General features: G+C 32.7%; 1 protein-coding gene across 1 annotated transcript in view; it reads left to right on the top strand.

Moving 5' to 3' along the window:
• Positions 1 to 14,757, top strand: part of LOC106872534 (cdc42-interacting protein 4 homolog) — a 298,471-nt gene that overhangs the window by 264,167 nt on the left and 19,547 nt on the right. The window contains exon 12 of the mRNA XM_052965856.2: positions 8,519 to 8,667. Coding sequence (XP_052821816.1) covers positions 8,519 to 8,667 — 149 coding nt within the window. The remainder of the gene's footprint in view (positions 1 to 8,518; positions 8,668 to 14,757) is intronic.

Below are 14,757 nucleotides of genomic sequence, written 5' to 3'. Positions count from 1 at the left end.
CTCATATCATAAGTTTTGTCATGTATGTTGAAGAATTGAGTGTCAAGGAGGTTAGTATTCCTGTTGTTGGCCCCTCTGGGGTTGTCTTCTTCGTAACTACTACTACTATTACTGCCGTTATTGCTACTCCCATTCATCCTGTTATTCCTACCACTACTATTGTTACTGTCACTACCACCACCACCACCACCACCATCGCTATTGTTACCACCCCATCTAGTGTTTTCTGTTTTAGGTCTACTGACTCCCTGTCCAAGAATTCTGTTGCATTCAACTTTATTCTCCCTCTTGACCCCCATGGCCTTACCTTTGTCTGTGTTCTTGTGCCTATGGTTATCTGTGTCTGTGTGTCCGTTCTCCCTGTTATTGTTGTTGTATTCGATTTTTTCTCTGTTATTGTTTTTGTTTCTATTGCTTGTCCTCATGTGTTCGTTTTTGCTGTTGTTGTTGCTGTTGGTGTTCATGGAGTTGCAGTTGTTTTTGTTGCTACGGCTGTTGTTGTTGCTGCAGTCTCTATTGTTTGTGTTGTTGCTGCTGCTGTGGTTATTGTTGGTATTGTTGTTGTCGTGATTGTTTTCATCCATGTTGTTGTTGCTGCGGTTATCGTTGGTATTGTTGTTGTTGCGATTGTCGTCATTCATGTTGTTGCTGCGGTTATTGTTGTTGTTGTCATTCGTGTTGTTGCTGTTGTTGTTGTTGTCATTCGTGTTGTTGCTGCGGTTATTGTTGTTGTTGTCACTCGTGTTGTTGCTGTTGTTGTTCTTGTACATGTTTAAATTCCAACGTATTTTTGTGAACGACTTTTCGATTTCGGAGATGCATTGGATGGGGTTAACCTTGTGATATATCACATATTTCGGTGGTAGTTGAAGTAGCGATTTTTCATCTGGGTCTGTTGTTATTCCCCCATAGATGTTGGCTTCGTTGTCTCTGTTGAACTCTGCTGGTAGAGGGACCTCTGCCATAACAATTCCGTTTATTGTTTCTGGGTATCCCTCTTTCTCTTCTTTTGCGAGTTTGTATTGCTGTTCACTTTTTAACCACGAGATTTTCTTTCTAAAGTGTATATTGCACTGGCGTATGACATATGTATTCTCTGCGTGTATTATATTCATAAGTGTGGTTGTCTCTGTTCGTGTGGTGATGCCTCTAGTTTCTTTTAATAGAATGCGTCTACGCTTATTTTGTTGGCTGAGTTCCTTATATATTTTGTTCAACACACGATTTCACATCAAAAATCTTGCAAAACAAATATATATATATATAGTTTTAGGGAAAAGAACCAAGGTTCATGAACTCATCGATGAAAACCCACTGTCACATATAGAAAAGTTAATAAGTAAAAGCACAATAAATAAGTATAATATAATACAAAGTAAATATCATAAGATAAAGATAATAAAACGACTACACCTGTTTCATAACCAATTTTCAAATAGAAAAATATAGCTAATCTTGATTAGCTATATTTTTTAATAGAATTGATTTTTGATAGTTTTAATCGATTTAAATTTTCTTTCTATTTGAAAATTGGTTATGAAACAGGTGTAGTCGTTTTATTATCTTTATCTTATGATATTTACTTTGTATTATATTATACTTATTTATTGTGCTTTTACTTATTAACTTTTCCATATGTGACAGTGGATTTTCATCGATGAGTTCATGAACCTTGGTTCTTTTCCCTAAAACTATATGTATATATATATATTTAATACTGTGAAAGTTAATTTAATTTTAATTTTTAATAAATTGATTTTAATTGAGTTTTTACCTGTAATTTTGGATTTTTATCCCTAATAATATTATTAATATTATTATTATTATATATATATGAATGAATGTGTATGTATGTATGCATATGTATATATACGTATTGTATATATTTATATGTATATACGAGGAGTTACTCAAAAGTAGCTGGAAACATTTTCTGTGGGACAAGACCGTTGTAGTTCAGGCTTTCACAGCTAAAAGCCACTTGATGTGACCTTCAGGCATCAGTCTGCCAACCAGCATCGGCAATTGAAGTCATATTGTCACATGGTGCGTCTTTGTTTTGCAGTGCTTCTCCCCTTTTCATTGACTTTTGTGATGGTTAAAACAAAGGAACAGCATGCTTCTATGAAATTCTGTTTTCTTCTGGGGAAGACAGCAATCAAAACAGTTGTCATGCTTCAAACAGCTTACAGGGACACTGCCACAAGCAAAACACAAGTTTACAAGGGGGTTTACAAGGGGTTTTCATGCTTTAGGAATTGAAGACCAACCTTGTTTAGAGCAACCGTTGACTTTCCAAACAAATGAAAATATCATGAAAATTCATGAACTGATCATGGAGAACCATCGCCAAACAATTGACAAACTTGTTGATATAACTAGTGCATACTGGAGCATTTGCTAACGAATTTTGAACAAAGAATTGCGAATGAAAAGAGTTGCAGCAAAATTTGCATCTCCCTTGTTCATGTAAGATCAAAAGCAGTCACAACTGAATGTGTGTCATGAACTGAAAGGACAGCTGAAAATTGATCCAGACCCTTTTTCGAAGGTGATCACTGGTGACGAAAGCTGGTACTACAGAATTTGCAGATGTGGAAGAGTTGAATAAAAAAAATGACAGAGACATTAAAGGGCATCACTTTGCAAGAGTTCCAGCACTGCTTCGAGCAGTGGAAACACATCTGGACCAATGCATTGCTTCAAATGGAGAGTACTTTGAAGGCGATAAATGTATAAACATGTACAACTAAGTGAATAAAATGATATTGCAAAATTCCAGTTTCTTTTGGGTACCCACTTGTATGTGTGTGTGTGTGTGTGTGTATGTATATATATATATATATATATATATAAATTGTAAATGCCAAAAATGACAACAAAAACACAAAGGATTCTGCGGTACACGTGTTTCAAGCTTTATATCAGTGTGTAATTGACAATACAAAGCTATCTTCAGCCGCAAAAGTATTTCTCTCCCAAGAAATTATATCACATCGGCGTTAAAGGAGGAAGAAAGGTGCGATATAAGAGGTGAAGTTCCTTTCGGTATTTTGCATAACCACGAGCTGGCATACACAGGTGCTTACAATTGTCAAGTATTGCCTCTAACTTTTACTTTACCTATATATATATATATATATATATATATATATAGATATAGATATAGATATATATATATATATAAGGAGTTTTCAATCAATTGATGTAATGTAACAGGTATGTACTATGTATGCTCAATTTGGCTTATCTCTAAAACTCTGGCTTGAACTGCAACTGAATAATGTGGTGCTGAAAATACCTATTAAAGGTGGGTAGAAGTGGTTTCTCCTTGAGTGGTTGGATATAGATTTTTTTTAAAAATGAAAAAGCAAAACATTTGGCATCACTTGAAAAACATTTAATAACAATAGTGTTACAACTGAATAGGTATTCGATTAATTATAATTTAGGTGGGATGCATAAATATGAATTAAGGGGAAAAATGAGAATCTATAAAATAAAAAGATAAAAAGGATATGATGATAATGTAGATATACTCATTTAATTAAGTGAGATCATATGACATCCAAACTGTATATCAGTGAGAATTCATGAGTGCATATAGAAAAGGTTTCATGTTGCTTATTTTATTATTGTGTATGGTTATGTGATAGGATTTGTATAGATTCCCTCAAACATAACCAACATGGGAAGTAGTGTCAAAAGCTGTTTTTTGGTAACCATGGATGTTTCTTTACTATACCCCAACATTGACCACGATGAAAGTGGGAAGAGTGAGAGGCTTGCATGGATGCCTTTGAAAAATGGTCAAACTAAAGTATTCCATCTAATTTTCTCAGTAAATTATTGAAGTATATGTTATAAAGTAACACCATGAGGGGATACACCATGGGTACCCCAATAACAGTTATGAGAGACATTCAGATCCCTGCACAGTCATGAACCAATACTCTGGTTACAGTTCATTGATGATATCCTTTTTGTTTGGGAAGAGTCACAGGGTAATTTACATAAGTTTTTGCATTTCTGTAACTGCTTTGTGAAAACACTATGGCAGTAAGCCCGATATAAATTCCTTGTTGAGTTTTTCAAAAACAAGTGTCAAATTTTTGGACACAAAAATTAAGTTTTCAGAAGGCTGAACAGCGACAGTTATTTTGCAAATCCACATCATCTTCACATTCATCCACATCATGCAATTAAGTCAAATCAAAAGTCCCAGGTTTTAAAGATAAAACAGATTGGTACTGACATAGGGGGTTATTGGAAACATACTTTTGTTCACCATTATGTCAAACACGGTTACTGTGAATCATGATTTAATGAAATCGCAAATGACGTAACTAAAGTTAGCAAGGAAAGTCAAACTTTCATGTTTAATTTTATCAGCCAAAGTAAAATTTGTGATTAAATTCCTTTAGTGATTAACTGGCACCAAAATTTCACTGGTATTTCAAAAGTGTTTCATGAGAGTTACCAGTGTACTTCAGAAAAATATCCTCATTTCAAACAAATATTCTTTCATCCATTTGTTGTAGCCTGTAGATGCCATAAAAATGTAAGGTAACCACTGCCTCTAACCCCAATAAAACTACCATTAGAGTTTTTGAACGATGTACCCTGAAAAACAGAGGTAGGCCCTGTTCACAGACTATAATAGAAATGTTGTGATTTATTCAGAAGGTGGGACACAGCAGAATGCATCAAACACAACTTGATTTATGTTGGTTGCACAGCAGAACAATAAAATAAAGATTCAATGGGGATAAAAATGATGTCAGGCACATTAACAGTTGTTCAACAGAACTTACTGAACATTTTATATCACACAACTGTAATTTTGAGGAATACTTGAAAGTGCACATTCTCTGAAAATATTCTGATTCTACTGCATTTCACTCCTCAAAACACAAGGATAAATATATTTGTGAATTATTGATGAAGAATGAACAAAATAACAGGCGATTTCTATCACATTTACACAAAACTTTTTGACTAAATGTTGTCTTTCCTATTTTATTTTTTATTTTTCCTTGTTACCAGTTTTGAAAAAGCAGAAATTGATGGTGCCATTTTGCCTATAAAGACACACATATTTTGAATTTTTGTATTTATGCATTTTTCCATTTTGAACCCAAGGAAGGCAGACACTGCCAAAATATTGTTCAATTCAATAAACAGAGCCAATCTCTATTTATTACAGATCATATCACACTCTTGTTATTGCTAATAATAATAATAATTAATAAAAATAATAATAAGGAAATGTTGGTTTGCTGTCATTACAAGAAATTATTTAACCTTTAGAACACTGTTGGTGCATCATGTCATATGAGTTTTCTCTCCTGTAGTAACAGGACAGTAACAGGGGAAACAATTCTACAGAAAATGCAGTGTGCTAAAGGTTAAATATTTGAAAAATTCATGACCTTTGTATTATGCTCAAACTTATATGTTCCAAATAAATATTCTAATTCATAACTTAATAAACAATAATGCATTAACCCTTTAGTGTTCAGATTAATCTGTCAAATGTAATGTTTATTTATTTTGAATTATTCAGGTTCAAGAGGGGTGTCCACAGTATTTGCTTGTAACTTGGCATACAGATTTGAAATTTTGTCAGTGGGTGCTTATATACCAGTGGTTTATAGTTATGTAATTTTAGCTGATCTTTCTGATTAATTTTGACTTTTATGGGCAGATACATTTAATTAACAGGTATAAAAGTAATAACACTATGATTAAACACTAAAATTGAAATTCTTAATGCCTCTTACCTATTTGATTTGTTTATAAAATTATCCCAGATGTTAACCGCCAACAATTTTGCCACTTTTTAAGATGAGGTACATTAATTTGAATTAATTAAAATACAGGTGTAATTGGTATTTGCTTGTAACTTTGCATACAGATTTGAAATTTTGTCAGTGGGTGCTTATATACCAGTGGTTTATAGTTATGCAATTTTAGCTGATTTTTCTGATTAATTTTGACTTTTATGGGCAGATACATTTAATTAACAGGTGTAAAAGCAATAACACTGATTAAACACTAAAATTGAAATTCTTAATGCCTCTTACCTATTTGATTTGTTTATAAAATTATCCCAGATGTTAACCGCCAACAATTTTGCCACTTTTCAAGATAAGGTACATTAATTAAAATACAGTTGTAATTGGTACAAGATTTTATTCTTTCTCTATATTTCATTCAAACATTTTCATTGAAAATAAAGTACAAAACTCTTTTACTTGTCAATATACCATTGGCTATGTACTCTCACACAATTTAATGAATACATTTACATAATAATGCATCTAATTAAAAACCTCATTAACAGGTGAGACAAAGGTGAATACAGGTGTGTAACATACTACAAATTAATATGTATTTCTCACTTTCACATATTATTTGTAATAAAATGGAAGGAATATATGATAGTATTACTATCAAACAACAAAATATAGTTATGCCATATTTTTATCGTGAAACTGTCCAAAGCACCCTTTACACAAGAGCACTTTGCAAAACAAACACATATATGAGTTTCACAGTTTTTCTTTTTTGCAGCGAACACAGTCTGCAAACATTTTTTTCTTCCATTTATTTTTTTCTACTTTATGGAAGTCACTATTTTCTCTGTTGACATCCATCTCAGTTAATTTTGTGTTTCTTCCAGTTCTGTGCTTTCTGGAAGAATAGCCCTCATGTAACTGAGATGCGATGTCAACCTGAAATTTCAAATGCTCATAGTCCTTCTGTGGTAGAGGGACCTTGTGGTTTTTTTTACATAAACAATATATGAATTAACTATAATTAGACATAATGCTCGAAATCAGGACTCCAGTAGTTCCACAGTCGAGGTCTCTGCTTGATACCAAACATAATGTTTATAGTAAATAAAGCTCACATTTCTGCAGTATCAGTTGGCTGCCATAGTGGATCAGGTCTTCCACAAATAGAAATTATGCATTGAGCATGTTTATTTGTTTCCTCCATGAGAGTTTCAAAAAAACTTTTCGGTAAAAATAAAAATAAATAGTCTAATGGTTGAGCATTGGGAAGTAGACTGTGTTGCGGACTAGTCTTTTCTGTGAAATTGGGAATTGTGGTTGATGTAGTAACCAAAAACCATGTCGCTGTAATGTTTTCAGTATCATTTTCATCACTTTCATTTTTATCACTTTCATTATCAAAATCTTCCTCATCCAACAAACGTCATCAAAAGTAAAACTGTTGAAGTTGTAATCGCTACTTGCTGATGCCATATCGTTAAGAACTAAGATATACACTTCTCTTCAAACATTGAAAATACCAAGAGGTTTAAAAACTTTCATGGTATTTTTACTTGAATAAAGGCAGGAAAGGTTTTATCGCACATTATCTGAAAGCTACGAGAATTCGATAATGTGATTTGTTTATTTTTTTAGTGATTTGAGATATGGCCAGATTTGGCTGGTTCAAACAAATAAAGGGGAATTATTTTCGACTGGTTTTGGCCAGTCTGAACACTAAAGGGTTAATAAGCCTTTTAACAAGTGTGTTGGTTTGAAATATAATACCCCTATGCAAAATATTGATTCATTATAGGTTATTGCATATCAAACAAACGTTTTCACGTTTGTTTGCTAACCAAATAGATTGGACTCTACCATCAAATTATCCTGAATGGTCACCTTGCAAATTTATATGCTGTACTCAGATATGGATTAAGTTTTCAGTAGAATTTATTGTGTCAATAGTGATAAATATTGTTTGAACTATCATGTGTTTCACCAGTTATATCTGTCTAATTGTTTAAATCTGTTCACTTTATTTGCTTTTTACTGAAACTTGACTGCTATACAGCTCTGTTTGCTTCATTGCTTCAGAGGAACTGTTTCTAAATGTCTTGATTTTTTTTTCTTTTTTGATGGGTAGATAATATAAACCATTAAAACAAAATTTTCTTTCCTGTTTGGCTACCTGTTTATCTGTTTTGATGCAAAATATTTCTATTCAGTGTTTGTGTTTGCAAACTTATAAACCTATGTTAAAAGTTTAATTTTCTGTAGCCTCATTGAAAATTAAGATACATATAATCAAAACATGCATGTTGACTAATAACAGATTGATCATTTTATATTTGTATAGCTTGTTTAAGAAGTATATTTAAGACATCAAATATATATTTCATTTAAGCTCTCATAATGAATTATATTGCCTATGCAGGGGATGAAAATAAGCTATATTGTCTTATACTGTACTCCATTTCATGTAATTCTAAGTTGAAATAATATGTTTTCATGTTTGAAAGGGTTGAAGAAATTTTTTCTCCATATGTTATCAGGTTGTCACTTTGAAGAAGAACAAAAATTAGTGTCGTATATGTATTGCTTCCTTGAGCCATTATCCTTCTTGTATGTTTGTTTGAACAAGAATTGTATGGTTTGAAAATCAATCAGAAAGATGGTAGGTAGAAATGGAGTATGTGTTAAAGAAGTTATCTAAAATATTTTATTTTCTGCTGCAGAATTACATGGCTGATGCAGAAGGCAAAGTGGTTAGAAGACACAGTACTGCTAATGACTCTTTGTCTAACAGTCCCTCTGAGAGCAGCGTTCAGTCAAATACAGGTCCCTACATATCTGCTCCAGGAACTCCCATTGCACACCACTATGCGTGAGTATTTCTTCGGTAATTGCTCTAAATTTGATCATCATGTTACTGAAAAATTTCTTTCCTTTTTTTTTTTTATGTTTACATATCTATATGTTCTTGCTGCTTTATTTTATTTGGTTAGTGTACTTGTTTGTTATTTACAAAAAAGATGGGGTGAAATTTTAAAAGATCTAAATCAAAAAATCTTAAAATAATGTTGAAACTATTCTGTGGTAACTATTACATACCATCTTGTTACAAATGGCAGTGCTTTGGAACAAATTAGGCAAATTTCAGTGCTTGAAGTTATTTGAAGTTTGCACCTTAGGTTAATCACATCTTTTATTTGATGTCTGTCAGCTAAAATTCAATGGAGTAAGCTTTGCCATATAGATTTAAATGAAGCTTATTTTATTGTAGTAGTAAATCTATAGTTAAGGATGAAATTAATTTAAAACAAAGAAAAGTATTAAATTATTTTTTTAAATGTTTTTGTTTCATTGTATATCATGGCTGCATGTACAATAAAATTTTCCACAAAAACCTTTTGGAATTTTTGATGCATTGATAAAGCTATAGAGCAGGCCTGTTGGTGGTAAATAAGGACCAATAATATATACATGTTGATTAAATCATATGAATGTTAGAAATCATTGTTGAAGTTATTTGCTTTAATATGGCAGCGAACTAGCAGTGTCATTATCATACTGAACAAAATGCTGCTAAGCATTTTGTCAGTCTTTACATTCTGAGTTCAAATTTCACCGAGGTCTGCTTTGCCTTCTATCCTTTTGGAGTCAATGGAATAAGTATCACTCAAGCACTGAGGTTGACTGATATTTATTTCAAAATTGGTACAAAATTGCAGGCTGTGTGCATATAGTAGAAAGAATTATTATTTGCTTTAATCTTTTGTATACAGCATTTCTTTTTGTTTCATCATGCAAGAACAATGGAGCTAGACTGCTACTTTTAAAACATTTATAATGAACAAATAAATAAACAAGAATAATAAGCACAGATGTGACTGTAGTTAAGAAGCTTGCTTTCCAACTATGTGATTTCGAGTTCAGTACCACTACTGTACCTTGAACAATTGTGTTCTACTGTAGCCTTGGGCTGACTAAAACCTTGTGAATGGATTTGGTAGATGGAAACAGAAAGAAGCCTGCATATATTTGTGTGTTTGTACCAGTTCATATTTCCCTTGTCTACATGTGTCTTTCATTTGCTGATTGTAAACACTTGCTTTGTTGATGGTGTCGTTTGCTTCCAGTGCACCACAAAAGCATGTCCAGGCTTCCTGACATTTTGACATGTTGCAGGATCTTTATAAACAGAAGACGCTTTTATATGATTTCATTTCTTTCCAGTTCTCCATGTAGACACATCTGGGTTATTTGTTGTTCAACAAACTGGAAGCTGACTAACATACATGGAAACAATGGCGCTTGACAAGAGGAAGGGTATCTTGTCATAGAAAGCTCTGCCTCGACATACTCTTGTCTGATTCATGCAAGCATGGAAAAATATATGTTAAAACAATGATGATGATGATGATGATGATGATGATGATAGGATATAGCAGTCACATAATGAAGAAAATTTTTTATGTTAGAAATCCTTACTACTACTTTTGTTCTTAATCATTCCATGCTGGCATGGGTTAGATAGGATCCCATGGACAAAGGACAGCATCATGCTCCACTGTCTGCTTTGCCATGGTTGCTGTGGTTGGGTGCCAACAACTTGACACATATAACTGGGTGCTTTTTTTGTGCCACCAGCACTAGTATGGTTGTCATGCAGTTTGTAAGGTTATGAACCCTGAGATGAGAAGGCAACTTTATACTTGGAGATAAGGAGTAGAATGGGATAAAGTATGAAAGGGCCAGAACAGAACAGGTCTATTATTGTAGAGGACCCATGGTGATAGAAAGTGATAATAGTAATGATGAGTTGTCAAGGTGGACTAGAGGAGTAGCAATGAGTGGGACAGAAGGGCCAGTAGTGAGTGGAGGAGTAAGGGATATCTGATAGTGTAATGCAGCAGGGTAGTAGTGATGATGCAGTAAACTGAAGGATGAAAGAGAAATGACAAGTTACAGAAGTGGATGGGGAAAAGAGGCAGGCATAATGTATGAAGAGAGTGAGATATATGGGGTGAGGGAGAAAATTTAGTGACACAGTGAAGGTGTGGGTGGACAGAACAATATTAATGGATGGAGGATGGATAACAAGTGAAATGGTTCTGTGTAAAAAAGTAGTATCAAAGAACTGCAGTTAGGAAGGTGATAAATGACAGTGGATGTCTTGAGGAGGAAAGAATTTAGGCAAAGGGCTCTGTTGTGCATATATATGTTGAAGAATGACAATTAGTGCTCAACACCAAATTAGTGGCTAAAGCTCCTTTATTTGTGTATTGTTTTTATCCAAAATGGAGATGAACACCAATTTTTCTATGTGACCTGCTTGAAGAATTGTTGAGATATTTCTTAACATGAAACCAATGGTAGCCTTAATGCACAAATAAAGTATGTGTGTGTGTATGTGTGTATATATACACACACACAGCTCTACCAGGACTTAGTTTCATTGAGGTAAGCGGGTCTTCTGGAAAACTGCATATCACCAGTTATCCTGATTCTTTGTCATCTCCATGAGGTTCAAGGTCCTGAGATCAATCTTCAAACTATATCTTAAAATAGGGTTTCTATTTTAAAGTCATACAGTGATGTTTTCCATCTTATCCTATATCTGTTTCTATATTCACACTTCTTGAAGTTATTAAAAAAAAAAATTTTTCCCATTTTGTTTTTTTTAAATATAATGAAAGCATTGAAAAATAGTTTTGCTTTAACTTTTTGTCAGTTTTCCTTCTCCAATTCAGGACTCTTTAGTAAAGTTGTAACTAATTTTGTTTCTGTACTCCCATAATTTTTACTTAGATCCTTTGGTCTTGATCCATTTGATTTGACCTATTCTCCATTAAATTTCTCTATGTAAATACAATTCAACTGTAATTCATAATGCTGAGCTTGAAGAATTCCATAGAATCATTCATAATCTCAATCGGTAATCTTCCAGTATAGGGAGGTGAAAAAAAGTAAATAAAAATACAAGGGAAATAACTTACTAGTAAGAACTAGTATCATCCATACTACTCTGAAATGTGTTTTTTTTTTTTAGCTGTTTATAAATAAATCACACATGTGATTGAAGTTAACTGTTTATATATAAATCACACACGTGATTGAATATCATAGAGATCAAAAATGCCTCGTGGAAGACCGGCTGCACAACAACTTATTGTTCCTCAAAACGAAATCCTCACTCGTCAATTAAAAACGAAAGAAACTATGATATTCAATCACGTGTGTGATTTATATATAAACAGTTAACTTCAATCAGAGTAGTACGGATAATACTAGTAAGACGTAAATTATTTCCCTTGTATTTTTATTTACTTTTTTTACCTCCCTATACTAGAAGATTACCATCTCAATCTCCTTGTATTTTTGCAAAAGTTTTTTAGCCTACTATTATTTGAGGTTATTCTCTCTGATACTGTCAAAATCTTTAAAGTATTTAAAAACATGCTCAATTTTCTTGAACAATTTAATGTTGAATTTCTTTGAAACCTTCACCTCAATGGAGAAGAAAGCTTAAATCTTTAGATCGTGCTTTAAATACTGAAGACTGGCTTTTAATTGATTCTGTTGGTTAGTAAGTGTTAAATTAGACTTTTTTTTTCTTTTTTTTTGTCATTTATTGTATTTGTCACATAAAGCCTAGCATGAACTGTATTGGATTATAATGATTACCCAACTATGTATTTATCTATATGGTATTTTGATTGTTCATTTATCAAATGATTTGTCACTAAAGCCTAACTAGAAAGGCAAGTACTTGTTTTTAAAAACATTTCTTACACATCTTAAACTATTTTCTCTATTCAGCAGCTAATACACATCTTGTCGGGTTAGACCTATTCAATATCTTCTGTTTTACATTCAACACCAGTAGTACTAATGAAGTTATTGCTGCAAGCCCCTATAAGCAGAGCTGGTTTCAAAAATGTTGTGTGAGCAAGATATCTCCTCTAAGATGTAATGGTAGCTTTTCACAGATAATATAACTCAGTTTCATATGAGCGCATAATACTGAATTGTTGACTTGTCCATTTGACGCTTTCATCTTCCATTGCACATTTGTGAGATTGGGCATAAATGTGTGTGTGTGTGTATGCACACACACATGCATACAATATATGCATATTTGCACTGACATATATGTATCTTCAAATAGTAAATTATTTTTTATTTTCTTCCAATATAACTACTGTAGATTTTATTTTTGATAGATGTTTCATTTAATTTTTGGAGTTAAGTTTTTTTTTTTTAATTTTTGGTCTCCATTATTTTATCTTAGTATTTACTACTCTGTATATGAGACGTTGGGATTGAGATATAGTAAGCTTTCAAATTAAACATTTTTTTGCACATTATAACTTAATAAACTGCAGTAATTCTAATTTGATAACTTGTTCATTTTATTTTAGTGTTTACATGATAGCTTCAGTAGATTAGCCCTTTTGATACCAGCCAACCTTAATTCACCACTAATTCAATGATACAAACTCCTTGTTTTAAAGTGATTTAGATTGAAACCTATCAAAATTTCATGTTATGTTCCAAACATCAATCTAATAATGACTAAGTTATTTTACTAAATTTTTCTTTAAGAATTTAGCTGAGTACTTCATTTTATTACAGGTAACACTATGTATTTTGTTGACATTATGAAGGATATCTTGTCACTATGAAAGATAACTGATCTACAAAAAATAAAGAGGGTTCTTAGTCTGAATATGCTCTTAAAAAGCAACTGATATTATAGATACTGCTTACTTTTTTTTTTCTTTTTTTTATCACATCTAAAAACATGTCCTCTTTATATTTGATTGAATTTAGTGGAGTTTAATCTATTCCAAACAATCAAACATTTGATGAAATGTTTGATTTAACTCTACATATTCATTCATGATTATTATCTAAAGCAGCATCATATTGCATAGGAGTTCTTGCTGTAAATATATTTTATGAACCAATATTGAGGATCAATAACAGGAAGATCAGGAATTTGATTCTTGTATTGTCATAAATTCCAATTTGAAATTTTATACTCAACTTATATTCAAACATCTGTTTCAATTCAAAAATTTCCTCTCAACAATGCATGAATCATTGATTGTCCTTTTGGACAGCTAGTGAAGCTATTATTCATGATACAAAGTCAGCAGTTTTGTAAGTTGGGGTGTAGATACTTCCATCAACTCCTGGTATTTGACTGGTGCTTTGTTTTATCTACCCCAGAGAGATGACAGAAAAGTTGGCCTTAGCAGTATTTGAACTCAGAAAGTAAAAACCGTGATGAAATTCCACAAGGCTCTTTTTGCTTTAAAGATTCTGTCAATCCACCACTCTATGGATGTCTACGATGATAGAAAAAATGGAAGTTAAATAATTTATTTATTTGTGTAGCACCTTCTGTAATTTTCATCAGAACTTAATTGTCAAGTTTGCACTATTGTACATCGCCGTGAATAAATTAAAGCATGCTATAATTTAATAGTTGCAGAGCTGACAAAGCTCTAACAAGAAGCCAAATTACAATCTTCCTATTACTAATCTCAGTTTCTTTGACTTGAGGTTTTAAGCTCTAACTTCCAACAGAATGATGAAATCAATATTGCTCTTTGATGTGTAATTAGATGATTGACACCTAGATAATTATAGACGGCTGGGCATTAACATAGTAATATATCACTCACATATTTATATTAATACAATAGTGAATATATTAGATATGTGCACAGACCAACTGGTCATATTTACTTATTCCATAGCTTGCACATCATCATCACTTAATGTCCATTCTCCATGCTGGCATGGGTTGGACAGTTTGATAAGAGCTGGCAAGCCAGAGGGCTCTGCCAAGTTCTGTTGTCTGTTTTGGCCTGGTTTCTATGGTTGGATACCTTTCTTAATGCTAAGTGGGGCTTTTGTGTGGCACCAACACTGGTGGAGTCACCGAGCAGCTTACAAGACA

The sequence above is a fragment of the Octopus bimaculoides genome, chromosome 2 (assembly GCF_046866305.1).
Source record: "Octopus bimaculoides isolate indiv1 chromosome 2, ASM4686630v1, whole genome shotgun sequence".
Lineage (NCBI taxonomy): Eukaryota > Metazoa > Mollusca > Cephalopoda > Octopoda > Octopodidae > Octopus > Octopus bimaculoides.
The sequence above is the reverse complement of the archived record's forward strand: the minus strand, read 5'-3'. Positions and strand labels throughout refer to the sequence as shown.